Consider the following 21,142-nt stretch of genomic DNA (forward strand, 5'->3'; position numbering starts at 1 on the left):
AATAATATGGTACATTTTTTTTCAAAGTTAATAAAAGGCGCTGTCTTTTTCTGCAAGCCTGATGTGGAACAATGCAAAGTACAGTCTTGCATAAAGACTTAAAATAAAAAGAAATAAATGGTTCAGTGTACAGTCTCACTCAAGGTCAGTGTAAAACTTCACCATCCTGAACCTGCCATATAATGGCCCATTTTAGAATAGAAAGGTTTAGTGGCATAGAAGAGCATAGCCTATAACTTGTCAGAAACAAAAGGATAGTGGAACACAGGATTTGAGGTAAACCGCCTGGATTATCATTAAACTCATCAATACACACTTGTAATGGATTAAGTGATAACGTCGGATTAAGTGATAACGTCAGGTTTTCTATGACCACTGTTGAAGAGAACCTCTATAGCCAAAGTTGCAAACCAGTCAACGGCAGTTCAAGCTCCAATTTAAACCTTATCTGCTTCCTCCATAGAGTTTGGGTCCACTTTGGTAGACTGCAGAACAGATCTACTCTGAGCAAAGGAGAACACAGCCCAAGTAAAAGCAGCAGCCATCAATGTTCCTGACTAAGGAGCCAGATATCCTATACCAGTGCTGGCGAACATTGTAGGGAACAAGTACCCAAACTGAAACCTCAAACCCACTTATTTATGGCAAAGTGCCAAAACGGCAATTTAACCTGAATGCTGAGGTTTTAGTGTAGAAAAAAACTTTTATGGACAGCAAGAAAAGCGGGAGAGAGCAGGTAGGGACAGCAGAGAACAGCCAGAGATGGGCGTAACAGTACCAGACTGCAGATATAAAGGGATATGTTCCCTATCCTGGTATATCATCCCCTCATCCTTGTTTATGCCACCCATCCTGGTATATGAATCCATCATCCTGGTATATGAATCCCCTGTCCTTGTGGTATATGCTCCCTCCATCCTTGTATATGCTCCCAAATCCATGTTTCCCCAATTCAAGTATATGCTCCCCGAATTCATGTATATGCTCCTCCAATCCATGTATATGCTACCTCAAAGCAAGTATATGCGCCTCCATCCTTACATATGGTCCCACAAATTCATGTATATCCCCCCATCTTAGTATATGCTCCCTCATCCATGTATATGTCCCTTATCCTGCTGGCACCGCTGTTGTTCAACGCATAGAAAAAAAACACAATAAACACTTCTACTCACCTTCAGTCCTCTCCCCCACCGCGCCGTCTTCTGAAGCCAGCAGCTGACTTCAGCATCCAAGAGAGAGCGACAGGGGAGCATAACGTCAATGACAAGTGCCCAGTCACGTGTATACCGACATCAGCTGCTTGACTCTGATTGGCCAGGAGTGGGTATTGATGCGCACGGATCCAGCAAGTTTGAGCGCTGCAATACACTTCAGTTGGATGTGTGTCCGAGGACACAGATTCAGCTGAAGTAGGAGCTGGTGTCGTATGCCGCTGGGAGGGCTCTGCGTGCCCTCTCTATAGCATGCGTGCCATAGGTTCACCCCACCTCTGTCCTTTAGGCTTGGGATTGTGTGGTAAGTGGGCTAAGCTGAATTGCAACACCAAGGCAGGCACCTACGCCACCACTACAGGATACTAGTAAACAGCTAGAGGTGAAGCCACCTTTGACAACTATTCTTGAAGGCACACTGTTTGGGACTTATTTTGGGGGGCACTGTGGGCATCATACATCATCATTGGCATTGTTAAGGGCACTGAGCTGGGCAATAGTTACTGTCATGATGATTGTCCACAATAATTTTCTAAAACAATATTTGTGAGATTACTATGTGGCAGCATATGAAGCATTGTATACGATACTGGGATTTTTTTTATTTTTTTTTTACTGAAATGCCTTAATTTTGAGCAAAAATAATATTTGCAATTATGTTTCATAAAAAGTTTTCTGCCATTTGGCTTATAAAGCTGTAGGTTTCCCTGTACTTTGCTGGCTGCTGAATGAGATTAAAGAATCACTCCCTATAATTTATTTCCCTTAAGCCTGTGTAAATGCTAGTGCATGAGAGAATCAACAACCACGTGACCCTGGCTTAAAAGCCACTACTCGGTCAGAGAGCGCTGTGTGACCAGGAGAGTCTGAATCGCCGCCACATGACTCGACTCAGAAGAGGAGCAGAGCGGCACTGGACACTGGAGAAGATGGCCATCATTTACCAAACTGCTTATACAAAGTTGACCGTACTACAGATGCGCACTGAACGGTCAGTAATAGATCGATTAGTACGCATAGGTTGCCAATGTTCCAAGCAGATAAGATCCTGTTTCGACAGGATGATGCACTGCTGAGAACAATGATTTTGTGAGCAAGCCGAAAGATCATTTCACCCAACGTGATCGATAGGCTTAGAGTTAGACTTCATGATTATCAAGAAACGTGTTCCTGGGGATGCTCATTCACGATAATCGCACCAATGTAAATGCATTTTAGTGATCCAATTCTGCAGTCACAAGGAGACAGTGCAACAAAGAGGATATAAAAGACAAATGGTGCAACATTTGTCATGAAACCCAATTTAACCCCTTCGTGACTGGAGGTATTTTCATATTTGCGTTTTCGCTTTTTGCTCCCCTTCTTCCCAGAGTCATAACTTTTTTATTTTTGGGTCAAAATGGCAATGTGAGGGCTTGTTTTTTGCAGAACAAGTTGTACTTTTGAATGTCACCATTGGTTTTAACCTATCATGTACTGGAAAACGGGAAAAAAATTCAAAGTGCGAAGAAATTGCAAAAAAAGTGCAATTCCACAGTTGTTTTTTGTTTTTTATTATGTTAAACTAAATGCTAAAACTGACCTGCCATTATAATTCTACAGGTCATTATGAGTTCATAAACATCTCTAGGTTCTTTTTTATTTAAGTGGTGAATAAAAATCCAAACTTTGGTTAAAAAAATAAATAAAAAATTGCGCCATTTTCTGATACCTGTAGCAGTTCCATTTTTCGTGATCTGGGGCTGGGTGAGGGCTTAGCCCACCGAGCTGACGTTTTTATTGATACCATTTTGATGTAGATACAATCTTTTGATTGTCTGTTATTGCATTTTATTGCAATGTAGTGGCGACCAAAAAAACATAATTCTGACATTTTGATTTTTTTCTGGTAACGCCGTTTAGCGATCATTTTTTTATATTGATAGATCGGGCGATTCTGAACGCGGCTATACCAAATATGTGTATATTTGATTTTTTTTATTGTTTTATTTTTAATGGGGCGAAAGGGGGGTGATTTGAACTTTTATATATTTTTAAAAACATTTTTTTTACTTTTTGCATGCTTCAATAGTCTCCATGGGAGACAAGAAGCTGCAAGTGAGCAGATCACCTGTGTGTAGCAGAAATGCTCACTTGCTTTGAGCACAGACCACCGGGAGGCATTAATAGCAATCCGGCTATGACAATCATAGAGGTCTCTTGGAGACCTCTTGGGTGTCATGCCAACCCATCGGTGACTTGCGATCATGTGACGGGGTCACCGATGGGCGGGATTTCTGGCGTGTTTCCAGTAAGCATGAGTTAAATGCCGCTGTCAGAGATCGACAGCGGCATTTAACAGGTTAACAGCTGACGGTGGATTGCGATTCCACAAGCGGCTGTTAGAGGCACATGTCAGCTGTTCAAAACATCTGACATGTGCCGGGAAATATGTGGGCTCAGCACCAAAGTCCACATCAAGGGGAGGGATTCTGATGTGGAAATACCATTACGCCCAACGTCGGAAAGGTGTTACACAATTATTTTTAGCACAAAACTCATTTGTTCAAGTAAAAAAAAAAATATATGGTCTCCAAAAGGTGTCCATATCCTTGTATGCATGCATGCATGTTGACAGAGTAAAAATAGGCTAGTGAATGATGCACTCCTCCCAGTCCACAATCTTAAATGTAAAGTATATTCAGCCTCTTCTCCATTTTTTTAATGAAATTTACAATCCCTTTAAGCTAACAGATTATCTTAACATGTTTCTGTTTAATTTTAAGGAAAGTGAAAAGAAATCTGTTTAAAAAAAAAAAAGTTTTCAGATATGATAAAGATCAGCTTAGTTTCTGTCATTTTCATCTGAGGTGTCTTAGCCACATGGTGAAATTGCCAAGTCAGCAGCACACATCTAAGGCTGCCGTCACACTATCAGTATTTGGTCAGTATTTTACATCAGTATTTGCAAGCCAAAATCAGGAGTGGCTGATAAATACAGAAGTGGTGCATATGTTTCTATTATACTTTTCCTCTAATTGTTCCACTCCTTGTTTTGGCTTACAAATACTAATGTAAAATACTGACCAAATACTGCTAGTGTGACGGCAGCCTAAGAGTATAGAAAGGTGTAAACATGTAAAGCAGCTCTCATCTGCTAGAGCTAGTATGCAAAGTCAAGCACATGTAAAGGTGACCTAGATGGTGCAGAGAATGTTTCAAACTAGAGACAACTCGTTAGCATGTTAAGAAAAAATATTTCAGAAACTGCATTGGGTGAAATTTTAATCGTTGCTTTTAATTGGAAAATGGTGAAAAAAACCCAAACAAGGCACATATAACACTTTACAACAAACTGTAATGGTATAAAAATGTGAAGATAAGTTGTTAGCTTTCCTGACCTCTAAAATAACAATTTCAGAGCATTTTTTTTTTTTTTTAAACTCCGCTTCGGCCTGTTCCCTTGTTGCTCTTCCTGGAAATGCAGAAATACAATGGCAACTAGGAATTGCTAATCCTACTGTAAATTATACATTTTTCCTACACAAACAAAAGAATACAGCAGCACACTGTAAGAAGCAAGATGTATGTAAACATTGAACACATTAAATTTGACCTGCATCACTGTTCAGTATGTTCAATGTTTGCATCCATCTTCGCGCTTAAGGTACCGTCACACTTAGCGACGCTGCAGCGATACCGACAACGATCCGGATCGCTGCAGCGTCGCTGTTTGGTCACTGGAGAGCTGTCACACAGACAGCTCTCCAGCGACCAACGATGCCGGTAACCAGGGTAAACATCGGGTAACTAAGCGCAGGGCCGCACTTAGTAACCCGATGTTTACCCTGGTTACCATCCTAAAAGTAAAAAAAACAAACAGTACATACTTACCTACAGCCGTCTGTCCGCTGCACTCCTCCTGTACTGTCTGTGTGAGCACAGCGGCCGGAAAGCAGAGCGGTGACGTCACCGCTCTGCTTTCCGGCTGACCGACGCTCACAGACAGTACAGGAGGAGTGCAGAGCACAGCGCTGGAGGACAGACGGCTGTAGGTAAGTATGTAGTGTTTGTTTTTTTTACTTTTAGGATGGTAACCAGGGTAAACATCGGGTTACTAAGCGCGGCCCTGCGCTTAGTTACCCGATGTTTACCCTGGTTACCAGTGAAGACATCGCTGAATCGGTGTCACACACGCCGATTCAGCGATGTCTGCGGGGAGTCCAGCGACAAAATAAAGTTCTGGACTTTCTTCCCCGACCAGCGACAGCACAGCAGGGGCCTGATCGTTGCTGCCTGTCACACTGGACGATATCGCTAGCGAGGACGCTGCAACGTCACGGATTGCTAGCGATATCGTCTAGTGTGACGGTACCTTTACAGAGTGCTGCTGTATTCTTTTGTCTGTACAGTATATTATGCAGTCGTTGCAGCTTGCACCTGTTCACACTTGCTTTATTCTGATCGGAGGAGCTGGTCAGTTTATTTATTTTTGTAGTATATTGGATGTGGAGACTGCCTCCTTTTCTCAGTACTCTTGCCATCAGCCAAAAGCTATTTTTGATTATTGCTAAATCCTATCTGCCCTTTGTATTTGTAGGCTTTAAGCTCGGGAGAGGCACGATATTAGGTCAGGGTGGGCTCTCATGAATTGGCCAATAAGTACCTTCATTTTTGCAAGTATAGTCTATATAGCAATAATACAATTCAAACTTCATGTGTTCAATGTTTGCATACATCTTGGCACTCAGGTTGCTGCTATACTCTCGTTTGTATTTTTCCTACAGTCTGGCACTGTCTAATCAGTGCTAATAATGTTTTTTTTAACCGTGTAAAGGCAATTTATTCATAGTTTAACAGGATAGATGACAATGGAAGGGGAACAGCACAACTTTGAGTTTACTTTGTAAGTTATTTGTATCTTCAATAAACTCAGCAGTAACACGTGGCATTTATAAATTTAGAGAAATTCTTATTGAGCTTAATATGTGAGCAATAGCCAATGTCGAGATCCCATTTTTCACGTAAACATAACATAGAGGATTCAAGGATGGCAGAAACTCTTTCTTTATTCAATTCTTATTAACAACACGTTTCTGGGTATAAGTCCCTCTTCATCAGGTTTAAAAGACAGCAAATACACATATAAACTCACGATCCATACGAATTAGCAAGGCCGGCTTCCCCTGTGAGGCGGTCAATGTCAAAGAGAATGCCAGAACACTAGAAGCACTTGACCTAAGAGTTCCTATTATACTCTATGAAGTTGTGTTTATTCCCTAGCATAACCCATAGAGGTGAGCCTCACCAACCTTGAATAAATAAACCATTTCTATTGTTCTTTCTAACCCAATCCCTATTTATGACTTTAGAACATCAACTAGTATGATCTATGTGTGGTGTTCATAGTCATAGTGGTTTCCAGAGATCAGACAAGATTGGCTCAAAATCTGCTAAACCAAACAAGATTTACAAATGTATTGGAGGTCCTTAAGTCTTTATTCACAGGTCTGTACTGGTGATGTCCTGTCTACAACATACTGTATGACCACTAGAGCCAATCTCTGGTCTCTGCAGTGATGCTGATGTAGATGGCAGTGATTTGCTGCAGCGGTCATACGTTGCAAATAGGACAACACCGCGGCAGCCCGATAAACAAAGGGCAGCACGGAGCAGAAGAGACGTTGCTGGAGTAGCACGGGCTTCAATAGGGTAACCGTTGCTTATTTCATTATTGCTTTACTTAGCTTTGTCACAATTTTTTCTAATCCTGGACAACTCCAGTGATATAGTTAAGTACGGTCTGTTACTACAACCTGCTACGAACATTAATATATATTTGTATGCTTGCTGACCAGCATACAAGATGTATTTGTGCCTTACCTCCTAAATTCATCCCAGCCTGGAGACACTTCTGTAATCGGCATGCAGGACAATTCTTCCTCCGAATCTTGTCAATAATGCAGTCATTCCTTCCTGCACAGAGATAGCTGTGCTGCCCTGAAAATACACAAAAAGGAATTATTTTCCATCTCATCACTTTCACACTTTAAGTACACGCATTTGTTTGTAAATCTTAACATCAAGATTAATATGATTAAAAAAGATGAGGCAGTCAAAACTGATGAGGAATGTGGTGACATCGAAACAAGAACTTGGACACGGAACAAAAAACAGACATTGATGGATACAGTGAGGATTGTGCTGAAATATATATGTTCAAAAGATTGTAATTTACAAAAGAAGTTTCATTTACATCTCATACCAGGATGTCATTCACTGTGCGACTATCTCAATTATCTCTCTCACTTTCAATAGGATAAAAACCCACAATGAACATCTAAATAGCACACATGCGGGGCAAACAATAATCTAGAAAAGCAGCATTATAGAGAGATGACATGTAGGTACTCAAGGGAGCCTTGTGATATTCTATACTGAATACATCTACATAATAGATGTATGGATTGCCGTGCAATGTGTTTATTCCAATACAGCCCAAGAACATTATCAGAATGAACCACAGTGTAATAGGTTGTCAGTACCATCGCTGGGAATTATCTGTTCATCAAGCCCTACATTGCCACCGATCCTTGAGAAAATATTTTCCACTTAAATGGGTATAAATCACATACATTATGTGAATCTCCAGAAAATTGCTTTAAACATTAAGGAAAATATGTCAAAAACATGATTATTTCTAGAACCTTACAATTACTTTGTGAAATGCAATTCCTTATTTGAAAGTTCATAGAAGTTAAATACCGATATAAAGTAAATGATCAATTTATAATACAATGTCATCATTAGGCTCAAAATTCAGGGCAGATACATTTATAAAGATATGTTTATTGTGGGGGTTCACTGTAGTGTTGTACGACTCTCCAGATCACTGGCATAAAAGTAGCTTAGGTGCTTGCTGTACATTGTTTTCAGCCTCATTCAGACATCTGTGATTTTTAACATACACAAAAAGTAGTACAAGTGTCACTAGTGTTTTGGATCAGTGTATCATCAGTGTTTTTCACGTATTGATTAATACATTTACAAAGATTGTCCTATCCTTTGCAGTAGTAGCATTCACGTGCTATCAGTGATTCTCACAGACTCATAGGGTATGTTCCCACGATCAGGAACTAGGAGCGCTTTGGATGCAAAACATGTTCGCAGAGTCCAAAGCGCTGCCTTTTATTGAACACAGGTAAATCCGCATGTGTTCACTGAGCCGTGCGGATTCACTACGTCCAAAATATTCTATCGATGACCTTCCTGTTGCGGAGACTAGCGGAGGGCCTCTGCAATAGTAACTGACAAGTTGCACTCTTGAAAGACGCGCTGCATGTCAGTGTCCGCAGGTGATCCACAGGCGACTAGGCACTCAGAGTGGACATGGGATTTCTAGAAAGTCCATCCACTATGCTGTAACATCTTGCCGCTGTAGTTTTGACGCAGCGTCAAACCCGCAGCAATTCCTGAGCATGGGAACGTACCTACAGACTTGTATTGGTACTTTTCATCCATGATGTTGATAAATGCGGACATGTCGCTCTGATTTTTGAATCGACAAAGAAACACAGACATGAGAACGGCCTCATAAGCTATAATTGCTATGTGTACTATCCATAAAAATTAGGGATAGAAACCACTGATGTCTGAAAGAGGCTTTATAACTTGTTTTAATGTATACCAGTATGCAGTTGTGGCTGCGGTATACCAGACTAATATCAAAAGATGTAGATAACAATATGGAGTCATTTTTGGAGAGTCTACTGGAGAGTCTATGATTGATACCATCTTGGGATGGAAGAAGGCCAGGTTGAGTAGTACTAGACCTATGCTTGAGGAAGACTGCAGCTGAGTCTAAGGCATTCAGACATCATTGATTTTACTCCCATGCAAAAAAAATGGTCAGAGTTTCATCAGAATGTCATCAGTGTTTGGTTAGTGTGTCAGTTTTTACCATCAGAGTTTTACCAATTTTTGTCAGATGAAAAAGAAGCCAATGATGAAGGTTTCTTAAACCTTCTCCTATCAATCAGTGTGTAAAAAATGGACAGTATATGGATGACATCCTAGTAGTGTCTGATTGTTTTGAGGAGCCATAGACATGCACTGGTGACTTAAACATGTCTTCATGATTTTCTGCAGACCACTTGGTCCGCAATAATACCCAGACATGTGAACAGCTCTATAGACTTTAATAGGTATGAGTTCTATCCGTGAAATCCATGGGCAGAATTTATATGCGAAGAAAATATGGCTGAATGAGCCCTTAGAGGTAATGATTGGGACATCAAAATGTAGAGGACTGGTCAGCAGAAGGTTGGCAGCCCTGATAATCGTAGTATCATCTGGTTGCTTCAGTCCTGTGCTATATAGACATAATTAATTCACATTGGTTAATAAAGGGCTCAGGTACGGACTGGGACTGAAATTCAGCCATGTCATTTGAAATCACACAGGCCCATGCTGTCCCCGTCCCCAAGCACCAGGTGGAATATATTACTAATATTACCCTGGATGGAAATTTACTACATGACCAATATTTCTAATCATTCCCTTGGCCTGCTGGGATAAGTGATGGAGTTGGCGACTTTGTGCTCCATCACAACTCTTAACAGTATAGGTGTCTAGAGAACACCAATTCTGTTAACAATGAAGCAGACAAGGCGGCCCATGACCAGACAGGCCATTCTGGCATTTGCCAGAATTGCCAGTCCGGCCCTGAAAGGGTTCATAGGAATAGCAATAACGCTCTTCCTATTTGATAAAAAAAAGGCTAAGCAGTGAGATAATGCTTAACTGTGATAAATCCTAAAATATGGTGTAAAGAAAACACCGTCCTGAGGTTTGTGTGAAAGCAACACTGGTCTGAGGCCCTGTAAAGTCAACCATGGCCAGTGAGTGACACTGTTGTGTTCTGGAATAGATGATAGCTCCATCTACTAGATACCGGTAATTGTCTAAGGGTCACTTCCGTCTTTCTGTCTGTCCTTCGGTCTTTCTGTCACGGATATTCATTGGTTGCGGCCTCTGTGTCATGGAATCCAAGCCATTGATTGGTCGTGGCAAAAACGCCCACGACCATTGCCACGACCAATCAGCGACGGCCGCAGTCCGGCGGCAATATGGCCACTCTTTCCTCCCCGCAGTCAGTGCCCGCTCCATACTCCCCTCCAGTCAGCCCTCACACAGGGTTAATGCCAGCGTTACCGGAGCGCGGTGTAACGCACTCCGGTTACGAAGCTATTAACCCTGTGTGACCAACTCTTTACTATGCAGCATCAATAGTAAAAAGATCTAATGTTACAAATAATAATAATAATTAAAAACGTTATTCTCACCGACGTGTCGTTCTGTCCTCGGCAGTGCAAGCGGCAGGTGCTAAGGATGATATGCGAGAAGGACCTGCCATGACATCACAGTCATGTGACCGCAACGTCATCACATGTCCTGCGCTCATACCAACCCTGGCACTGGAAACTGCAGTGCACCCAGTCCTCATCTCTCTCTCCAGCCCGCAGCTATGGCATTTCCAGGAGGAGGCTACTATCCGGCCCCGGGGGTGAGTGCTGTGCCGCGGCCTCTGTGCGCTCACTGACTGCCTTTGGTTAGTGATGACCAGGAGGGGGGCTAGGTATAATCGCATGCGGTACCGCGTGTAGTCTGCACGAGGAGCTCACAGGGCGGAGTGCAGGTATGCACAGGGTGGGGTTCCTCACTTGGTTCCTTGAGAAGTCACTTTTAGGGCAGTTCCCACATTTTGCAAATTGGACCATAGTCCTGTATAGGAGGTAATAGTGCAAAAAAAGGAAGTTCTAGGAGCCACGTAATACTACGTGACTGGGCAATATACTACGTGGCTGGGCAATATACTACGTGGCTGGGCAATATACTACGTGGCTGGACAATATACTACGTGACTGGAAAATATGCTACGTGGCTGGGCAATATACTACGTGACTGGGCAATATACTACGTGGCTGGGCAATATACTACGTGACTGGGCAATATACTACGTGGGCTGTGCAATATACTACGTGGACATGCATATTCTAGAATACCCGTTGCATTAGAATAGGGCCACCATCTCATCTAGAATATACTGCAACCACAAAGCATCTGAGCCTTGTGTGAGATGTAACGATCAAGTGTGTTGTGCCACAGCTGTGTGAAAAAAAGGAAAAATACATTTATTTTTTCTTTAACCAATAAAGGAAAACTTTTTATTTAAAGGGGATCACTCAGGCTACCTTATACAAAGTCCATTCCTTATTTAACTAAAATTATGAAGTAGCAAACAAGAAAACAATTTCTGAAGCAGATTGTGTAAAGGCTTTCAGTGAACACCTCTGACTTTTTTCCCACTGTTTCAAATTACATAATCTGCAACTGAATAAACAGGCAGTGGGAGCTCTACTAACGTTTTCAGGCTTATGACCACTATATTGTGATGCTTCTAATACCTGGTGACTAATATAATCTCATTTTGATTTGTCTGCACCAATCTCTGACTACAAAAACTAGAAGTCATTAACCTTACTGGGGTTTACCATGGACATTTTCTACACTATATCAGCATTCCTCACACTCCCCAGGTCCAATGCTACCTCTCCGCAACTTCTTCGGTGACTGTTTACAGGCTGCAGTGGTGACATCACAGAGCTGCTGTCAATCACTAATTTCAGTGTCAATGTAGACAGCGAAAACCCCTTAAAGGTTCCAAGTAGACAAAAAGTGGCTACAAAAACAAGGACTGAGCATTTTATGATAAGCTCACCAGGTACAAAACCTATTTGACATGGTACGCAGATACATAAAGGGCAGAGCCTACAAACCATGGTAAAGGTGAGGCTACAAGGGGTGCTGAAGTGGCACTTGCACCAAAAGACACTTGTCTGATTAGAAGACACTAGTATTATAAATGGCAAAGATAGTTGGGGCACACATTTCACACATTGCACTGGGACCTGCTTTTGAATGAATTAATATAAAAAATTGCACACCATGCAACCTTGAACTAGCCTCCGTGTCACAAGGGCACAGGAAGTAAAATTTATCCCACTGCCTTAAAAGTAACTTGTCTAATGCCTGGATATGAGAAATTTGCAGTTTTCCATAGGATAAAACAGCACAGCTGCGAACACATTTCCAGGAACTGGGAACTATGACATCTTTCATGCATCATCTATGTGGTGAAGATCCTCTCTCCTAATAGTGCAATCTAATACCGGCTTAAAAATCGTTAGCTAGCATTAAAATATTTCAGAAATTTCGTAAGAATTCAGGTAGCCCAGTCCACACGTTTGTTTAATATGCATAATATTACCAAATACTGGCATTAGGAGAATATATGCCATTTTGCAGAACAATGATTCACATATTCAGATCTTATCACGATTGATTGCTTTTTGTCTTTGTTTTTGTTTCAATGCAGAATGAACATGCATACGCTAGAAAAAAGGAGTTTATTATCTAATGTTACAATCTTACCTAATAAGTGACCGATTAAACAAAAAATAAAGTTACCAAGCAGCAAGAAGTGATGGGCAAGTGGCCAGTAAAATAAACTTGGCTTCGTGACACTACATGGGCGCTGCCCAAATCTGCTTCCTGTCTCATTGAAGTAGCGGAGTAGACGGTAAAACAGAGTTATGTAACTGTTGTGATCTAGCCTTAAAGTGGGACTGCCGTTGCTGGGCAGTTTCTGGAGACTCAGAGAAAAATCCTTAAAAGTCTCGAGGAGGAAATGTTCCACAAAGAAGACTGAAAACAGTTTAATCACTGCACTAATCACTAGTATACAAGGCACACTGATCATTTTCATAAACCCAGCGAGTGTGAGATTAAAGACAAGTTCCAAAACCAATTTTTTTGCTATCTATTAAGCATCTTTTAGCAATGATTTCTTGTATCAGCAACAATAGGGACAGCGGGAGTATTTCTATACAAACTCCACCATGGCTGGCGACATCAATGCACCGCTCAGTCATTATATTGTCACTGTATGATGTAAGTAACTGCTCCTATTTATAATATTTATAAGGCTAGTTTCACACATCAGTTTTTTTTTTTCAGGCTAAATCCGGCAAATTTGTAAAAAAAACGGATCCGTTTTTTAGCTGGATCCGGCCTTCTTTAATGCGCATGGATTTTTGACTTCCTGTTTCGGGGACGAGAGAGAGATAGACCAGAACGGAAAATCTGCATGATTTGTATGGAAAATGCTTTGAAAACCGGATTCATTGTTTCACACCTCCGTTTCATGTGTTTTTGGCCGCTTCCGTCACTGTGCGCTTTTTTTCGCCAGACAAAAAAACGTTGCTGTGGACGTTTTCTCCGTCCGCTGGAAACGACTATTTGGACGGATTCAGAAAAAAACGGATGAAACGTCTGGCCATCAGGCACAATCCAGCGCTATACAACTCTATGGCATAAAAAAAAGGATCCGTTTTTTCCAAAAATTGCCGGATTGTGCCTGAAACAAAAAAAAACATTTTTTTTCCTTTTATATATTTTTACCCATTTTTCCCTGTAGTTCCCTACTTTTAAAGGTATCTGGTATGATTAGCCACAAAAACAGATAAATTATTCCTAAAGAAGATTTCAATCCTTACATTAGTGAGGGAGGCAGAGGCATGCAAGACTCGTGGCCGGAACGGTGCCTTGAGTCTTTTGGCCACACCAAGGGTGCGCCGAGCACACTAAATAGCATAGCTGTTGAAACATCAGTTTCTGCTGAACGAAGACCACCTAAAACACTGAAGGAGAGAAATTTGTAGGGGTTACGTGCCCTACAAGGCTATGTGCTTTGTCTACACTGTCAGCGCTACAAATCCTTCCCATGTCTCAGATATCAATCAGGTTTATAATGTTTAGAGCAGAAAAATATCGCTCCCGAAAGACTGGTTACATGGCTTTACTGGACTCCTAAGTGGCAAATGGCACTTATGTAGTCATACATTACTTCTCCTGTATCATAACATATATAGGCAAATTTGTCAAGAATGGGTTTGAGAAAGCTGTCAACTGGAAATTTGCTGAAATGTTAGCTATCTGATAAAACTCATGTCATGTTTGAAAGAGAGGGTGAAAATCTGTGCTACAATCTATGTTCAGGCTCTCCATTCTATTAGGGTATGTATCCACGTTCAGGATGGCCAGCACTTTGGACAGAGCGTAAAACTCGCTCTGCCCAAAGCGCCGCCCCCTTCTGTAGACGCGATGATTCTGGATGTGTTCACTGCACACATCCATAATCATCGCACCCCATTCATAGGGCCCTGTGTGTTACCTTGCGGCGGCGCAGCGTCGCCACAAGGTAAACAGACATGCTGCGTTGTAAAAAGACGCGCCGCATGTCCGGAAACGCAGGGCCGCCGGGTGCGTGTTCGCACGCATAGTGGAGACGAGATTTCATAAAATCCCCTCCACTATGCTGTAACATCTGTACGCTGCGGATTGAACGCTGCGGCTCTACGTAGTGTTCAATCCGCAGCTATTCCGGATGTAATACGGCCCATGGACACATACCCTTAGTGTATTCATAGCTCATAATAAGGGAATATTGGGTAATGAACACGATGAAGAACTGATCTCTATTACAGATGTAGCACTTCCTCTTAATGTGAGAAAAGCAATGGTGAAGAAAGAAATTTCACTTTTAAATCTAAAAACTAACACTTTTTTGTAACGGGCAAACCAACAATGGAAACTGACTCATCTCACCAAAGCTTTTCTTGTCTTAACTCGACTGATCTGATAAGCACATCCTTTTCCTCTACAATAGAGTGTTACAAAAACTTTAAGCTAAACATCCCCATGATTTGCTGAGGTAATCAATTTACAATGTATTTTCATTCAATTTAAATATGCCATACATGGATAATAAAAATAACTCATTCATTATCAGCCAACTATTTCCAAGGTTTAGTTTCCAACAACTGAATTTTACATAAAAAATATTAAATTCTGAATATAAGAGGGTTTTTTTGTTCAGCTCCTCTCCTTACTGTTACTATCACCTAAAGGCATAGGAAGATTCAACAAATTTAGTTTTGGTTTTGTGAAAGTTTTCAGATGTGGAAAATTTCGGTGCACAATATATTTGGGATAAAGTTGCAATACTTTTCAATTCTTAAATTGAAGAGTATGAAAGGTAAGGCAGCTTTCAACCGTTCGTCCAATGGAGTTATTAAGGCGGGATTGCAGAAAATCAACTTACATGCATAGGATGCAGAATTTGATCCAAAATGTATGCTCTTTTTGTTTTTTTAAAGATGTATAGCACTTAAAGAGGACAAGTCACTTGCTCAAACAATTGAGTTAAATACCTTGCAAATATCTGTGCTCCCTTAGTTATTCAGCTCTTTTACCTTTTGTACTGCATCATACCATTACATAGATATTCACATTTGATTCTTCCAGAGCGCACTATGTGAAATCTGTGTTGCAATCCAACTGGGCGTTTATTCAGAGTATTCTCTTGTACCGTGCGCTTTCATCTCTCCTTCCCAGATGTTGTCACATCTTTTACAGCATTCTATAATGTGGTCCGATGAGTGTCGCCGGTCCGGGTCTGGCGCCTCCCATCTTTGTTGTGCTGCTACCCTCCTGCTCCTTCATCGCTCCCCGGCATCAGCGCTCCTGTGCAGGCGCTCCTGTGCGCCTCCTCCTTGAGGGAAGAGTAAAGTACTGCAGTGCGCAGGCGCTGGGCCTCTGACCTTTCCCAGGGCAGAAAAGTACACCTGCGCAGGAGTTCAGATGCCCGGGAGTGATGAAGAAGCAGGAAGGCATCGTCGCAAAAAGATGGGAGGCATTGGACCCCGACATGCGACACCCATCGGACCAGACAGTCCCCCCGGGTGAGTATAATATAACTTATTTTTGTTCACTTGCAGGTTGGACCGGGGGCTTATCTACAGCATTATGTAATGCTGTAGAGAAGCCCTGAAAGGCAGTGGCCATATCTTATAGTGGCAAAATCTGCTGACAATTTCCCTTTAAGTGAGTTAAGATGATGCATCTGAGGCATGGATGGAAATAGACTAGGGTTCCAGGTCTACGTGCATTGTAGTTTAGGTGTGATGCTAAAAGCAATGCAATAAACACTTTATTTCTGTGTATATTGTCTTCCTTAATGTTATTTTACACTATGGCAAGAAAATGAGCGGAGACGTCACCAGGCACAGCTAAATGACATTTGATTGAGTTGTCTGTGTGGGTGGAAAACTTGTTTTTCATTTTTTTTCCTCTCTCTCCCTGCGTAGCAGCAAATTGTCTTAAAAATATCAGGCGCTGTCACGTCGGTAAATAACTTAATGTAGGCCTCTAACGTGCAGCATGTGTTACATACGGCAGATCAAGAATTTATATTCAACTAAATATACAAAAGAAGTCCTGAAATTGCTCATCAGTTGTCTAATTGCTAAAGGCTTCATTATGTTCTCATGACTAGGCTCCGGATATCTGTAATAGAGATATTGATGCTACGTATCTGCTGTGTGTTCGGATATGTTGCAGTAGTCAAGCTTTAAGAACAGACAAAAATGGCTCCATAATATTTTATTTTATGAGACTTTCTTTATTGAGTCTTGGCATAAAGGGGCCATATGAAGCCATATGAAGCCGAGAAATATGATGAATGCTCATTCAACTCTGTAGGTACTAAATGCATTCTTCCTTTGTAGTACTGAGTTTATGAAAAATATCTCAATACTGCCTGCATGGCAGTGCACATAGACTGTATGGCTCAGTACTCAGGACTGTTCTTGTTTCTGGTGTCATTATCCGCTTATCATTGTGTTTAAACTGTAAACAGGCTGACGTTACGCTGGACGCCCACAGCTGGATCCTACACTCTGTTCAGCAAGAATGAGGCCCCATACGGGGAGATAACCAGCAGTGCTATTTGTTACAAGCACAATCCTTTGCTTTTCTCATCGCAGCATAAATTGGCATATTTTTAATTTTCTAAGTAAATCAATTGCAGCAATTATAAGCCACATTTAACTCAAAGGTCAGTGAGACAGTAAGGATATTTCTGTACTTCCTAGGTGCCCCAACAAAGTACAGGAGTACTCTTCTCGGCAAATATAAAGTAGATGGGTGCACAGCGTTATTGTGACATCTGTCTACCTGCCCTACCTGTCTCTGCTTCTGTGCTATTGTTGTGGTTGACAGTTCTAGTTCTGTGTCCTCTGGGACTTGTAGTTCTGTTCAGGCTGGGAGATATATGGTAACTTCAGTCGGTGTTGCTCCTTGCTGGGTGGGGCTGCAAGCTATTTAAGCTCCAGATTTCTTGCTATCCTCTGCTAGTTATAAACGGACTTGCTCCTGTGTTTTCTGTGCTTTGCTATATTTCCAGTAGAATTCCTGTTTTTGACTATTCTAGATCTTTACTATTTTGTCTCTACACTGACCTCTTATTTCTGACCCAGCTTCCAGACTATTCTTTTGAATCTGATTTGCTCCTCTGGACCGTTTTTGATAGTTGAGAGCTGCTACATCGCTCCAGTGTTTGCTTGGCAAGCTGCAAGTCACTTCTCAATGTAAGTGAATGGGAGCCAGAAAGAGACCCTCAAAGACACACATTGACCATTACCTCTGACTTCCAGTCAGTCAGAAGCTGTGGTCAAAAGCTAGTGGATAGGGACTGATCACTACAGTGGCACTGTAAAATATATTAGCAGGGTCAGGAAACTTACATTTTTCATACCACTCCAGTGGTGAAATAAAAGAATAAAAACACTTTAGTGGTGCATTAAATCCAGGTCTAAAGCAAACTAAAGTGTTTGCAATGTTGATCTTAAGGTATGATAGTTGTCCTTTAAATACGATTTCTCAAAAAATATATTTATCACTGATCCGAAAGAAAAGAAAAACATATGATTACTAGGAAAAGTTCTGGTTTTTATTTCTCCATAGAGCTTGATCTGAGAAAAAAAAAAAGGTGGCGTAAAAGCGTAAAATAGCTTTAGGCCTGGGCTACACTTTTTAACTATTTAGCTATAGCTGTAGTCCAAAGCAATACCTTGAGTTGTACGCAAATGTGTGGACTCCAGCAACCACTTAAGGATCCCAGAAAAAGTAGCAGTGGAGCCGAAGCCTTATGCATATAAAAGAGTAGGGGTACACTGTACAGAATGATTGCTGCAAATCTGCTATCATTTCACAGCAACATCCACATATATACATGGTGAAAATCAATGGCAGGAGGAGCTGCATACTCTATTTCACTGCCAGAAGGTTTTTGCTACATTTGAACTGCAGTTTTATAAACACACACACACAGTATATATTGTACGTTAACTTGCTGTCAATTGTGGTGTAGAATCTGCAGCAAAAAACTGAAACAAAAAGCTGCATGTTCCACTACATGAAACTGGTGACCTATACTTAGGATAGCCCATTAATATATGACAAGTTGAGTTCCAACATCAGTCACTCCCACTGATCAGCTGTCCTCAGCCCCTGTGATGGCGGAATGTCAGCAGTAGAGGTGTTGCACAGCACAGCTCCATCCACTACTTAGTGGCATCTATTCCCTATTCACATGAATAGAAGCAAATCTGCAGTGATTAGCAAATGAAAAGCAAAGGATCTATCTGGCAGATGTTTTTGATTGACCTATGCTGTGCTTCACTCCTCAACTGCTCAAAACCAACCATTGCTGAGAACAGCTGAGTAATGGGGTGCTGAGTGTCTGACCCTCATTAACCTGATATTGATGACCAACAGCTTCACGGATTCTATGAGCCAGATTCAAGATTGGCATTGTTCACGCCAGTCATGATAAGGGTGTGTGCTGGAGTCAGACGCTCCTCATTCATGAAGTGGTGTATGCCTCTTCATGAAACTGGATCGTCTGATGAGTGGCATGCACCTCCATGCGCAGCGCCAAAAATCTCATTCCAGTCAGATACTTGAGTGAGATTTCTGCAGTACGCAACGCCACAACTTGTAACGCATTAGACAAGCTGTGGTGTCACATCACTGCTTCGCCGCATTCCGCTTATTTTGACGAAGCTGGGAGAAACTGGCATGAAAACTGCATAATTTAGTTGCAACTCCGTTTTGTGCCAAAATGTAGCACCTTTTCAAAGCTTTTCCACCAGAATTCTGGCATGGAAGATTTGAAAAATCAGGCCCTGTTTGTTCTTCCTTCGTGTTTCAGTGGTTTCCCTCAAGGTCTCCTAGTTTCCTTGCACTCCTAAAAAACATCGATAAGTTTACTGCTGTCCCATAATACTGGCCCTAGTGAGTATCTATTTGTTTTACCCATGAAATTTGTGAGACTTTTGGGTGCAAGGAATGATGATGTGAATGGTTACAATGTTGGGAATTCTTTAAAATCACTAAATTGTTAAGCATTTTAATATCAGGCTTTAGTCACAATGGTGCTTTCCTATTTTTCTAGTCTATCCCAAGCACAGACAAAACAGGACAGATAGACACAATGACCTTGAAACGGTTTCATGAATGTAATGTTGGGTTTTGTCAGACCTCTATGTAATCAATTATTTCACTTCATTAAAAAAGCTCTCAGAAATTCTGTTTATGGACTTGGTACCATTTTAATGTCTCTGAATATAAGGTACTAGATCACACAGTAGAAGTAAATTAAATTCACAATAGCAGTAATACTTCAAAAAGCTGTCAGTAAATAGTCTACTGTCTTTTTCCTTAGGGACCTCAGATTCCGATAAGAAACCACTTTTCTTACTTTTCCATTTCAAAATTATCTGTGATGATACGAGTTATCAGGAGAGTTATAAAATGCCTTCTAAAAGAAACGTACACTGGTTTGTACAGATAAAAACTGTTTATGTGATCTATTGTACGGATAAATCTGATTTATGCTTCCGTAAATGCATCATTTACATATGCAAGGCATGTTGCAATATAACATCGCAGCACGACATTTCACAACCCGGCAAGGATTTTACTCTCCTTCACTTATTTAAAGATGTAAAGCTACATCGAATTATTAGAATTCATATTGGGTAGAGACGTCTGGGTGAATGTTCTCTCCCACAAGCCATGAAAATCTCGGCATTAAGACTATCATTCCATGTAGACTGACTTGACTCGGAAACAGAGGTAAAAAAGTTGTGGGCAGTTGATGTGACAGATGAACTCTTTAGGGACAAAGTTATACAACATGCAGGTCTCAGGGGACGCTTTATGACAAGAAGCAATCTGGTTAAATAAAATACTATACTGTTAATATCGGTAAAAATGCAGCAATTTTTCACCAGTCCATCACCATTTAGACAATATTACTGCCATACAGCTGCAATAAGAGGAGAGAATAACGCAATCCTGACCTGTTCAAGGTCTTTTACATAAACCTGTGCTGAAGCACTTTTCTCAAAATTGTTTTTGCAAGAAGCCTTAATAAATGTGCAGGTAAAAACCTTGAGAACATTAAAGCCCTTTTTGGCATTTTTTAAATATGTTTTTTGTAGTTTTATTTTGTGTGTCTTTTTTCATACATATTTTTCCAGGCTCCTCTGAAGACAAGGTGCTACTACGAAGAAGCTTATGTGGGAAAAGCACCTAAAAAAAATCTTCAGAATGTTGTTTTGATAAAAATGCTACTGACCCCCAAAATTAAAGGCCAAAGTTCTGAATATGTGGACATTTTTATATTTTCCAACAGACCTTTAACCAACATGACTGTAATGTGTTAGACCCCCCACCCAAAAATACAGAGATAAACAGAATAAAAAAACAGCTTCATCTGGCAGGGTAAAGCTGTAATCTTCTTTCACACTGTACATGCAAAAGGCCATAGACTTTGCTGGCCAATACGGTGTTCTTTTGGCATATATTTGCCGAAAAAAAAGTCAGGTTTCTGCTCCAATACATTGAATCTGACAAACCCCCTACGCAGTTTTCTACGTTGAATAATGGTGTCCAGAAATGTGATCCTACAAAGGTATCAT

General features: G+C 41.0%; 1 protein-coding gene across 2 annotated transcripts in view; it reads right to left on the reverse strand.

Moving 5' to 3' along the window:
- The window catches only part of NR3C2 (nuclear receptor subfamily 3 group C member 2), a 423,462-nt gene that overhangs the window by 83,785 nt on the left and 318,535 nt on the right, over positions 1-21,142 (reverse strand). For both annotated transcript variants that reach the window (XM_069744049.1, XM_069744048.1), the window contains exon 4: positions 7,077-7,193. In XM_069744049.1, coding sequence (XP_069600150.1) covers positions 7,077-7,193 — 117 coding nt within the window. The remainder of the gene's footprint in view (positions 1-7,076; positions 7,194-21,142) is intronic.

Source organism: Ranitomeya imitator, chromosome 1 (genome assembly GCF_032444005.1).
Source record: "Ranitomeya imitator isolate aRanImi1 chromosome 1, aRanImi1.pri, whole genome shotgun sequence".
NCBI classification, from domain to species: Eukaryota; Metazoa; Chordata; class Amphibia; order Anura; family Dendrobatidae; genus Ranitomeya; species Ranitomeya imitator.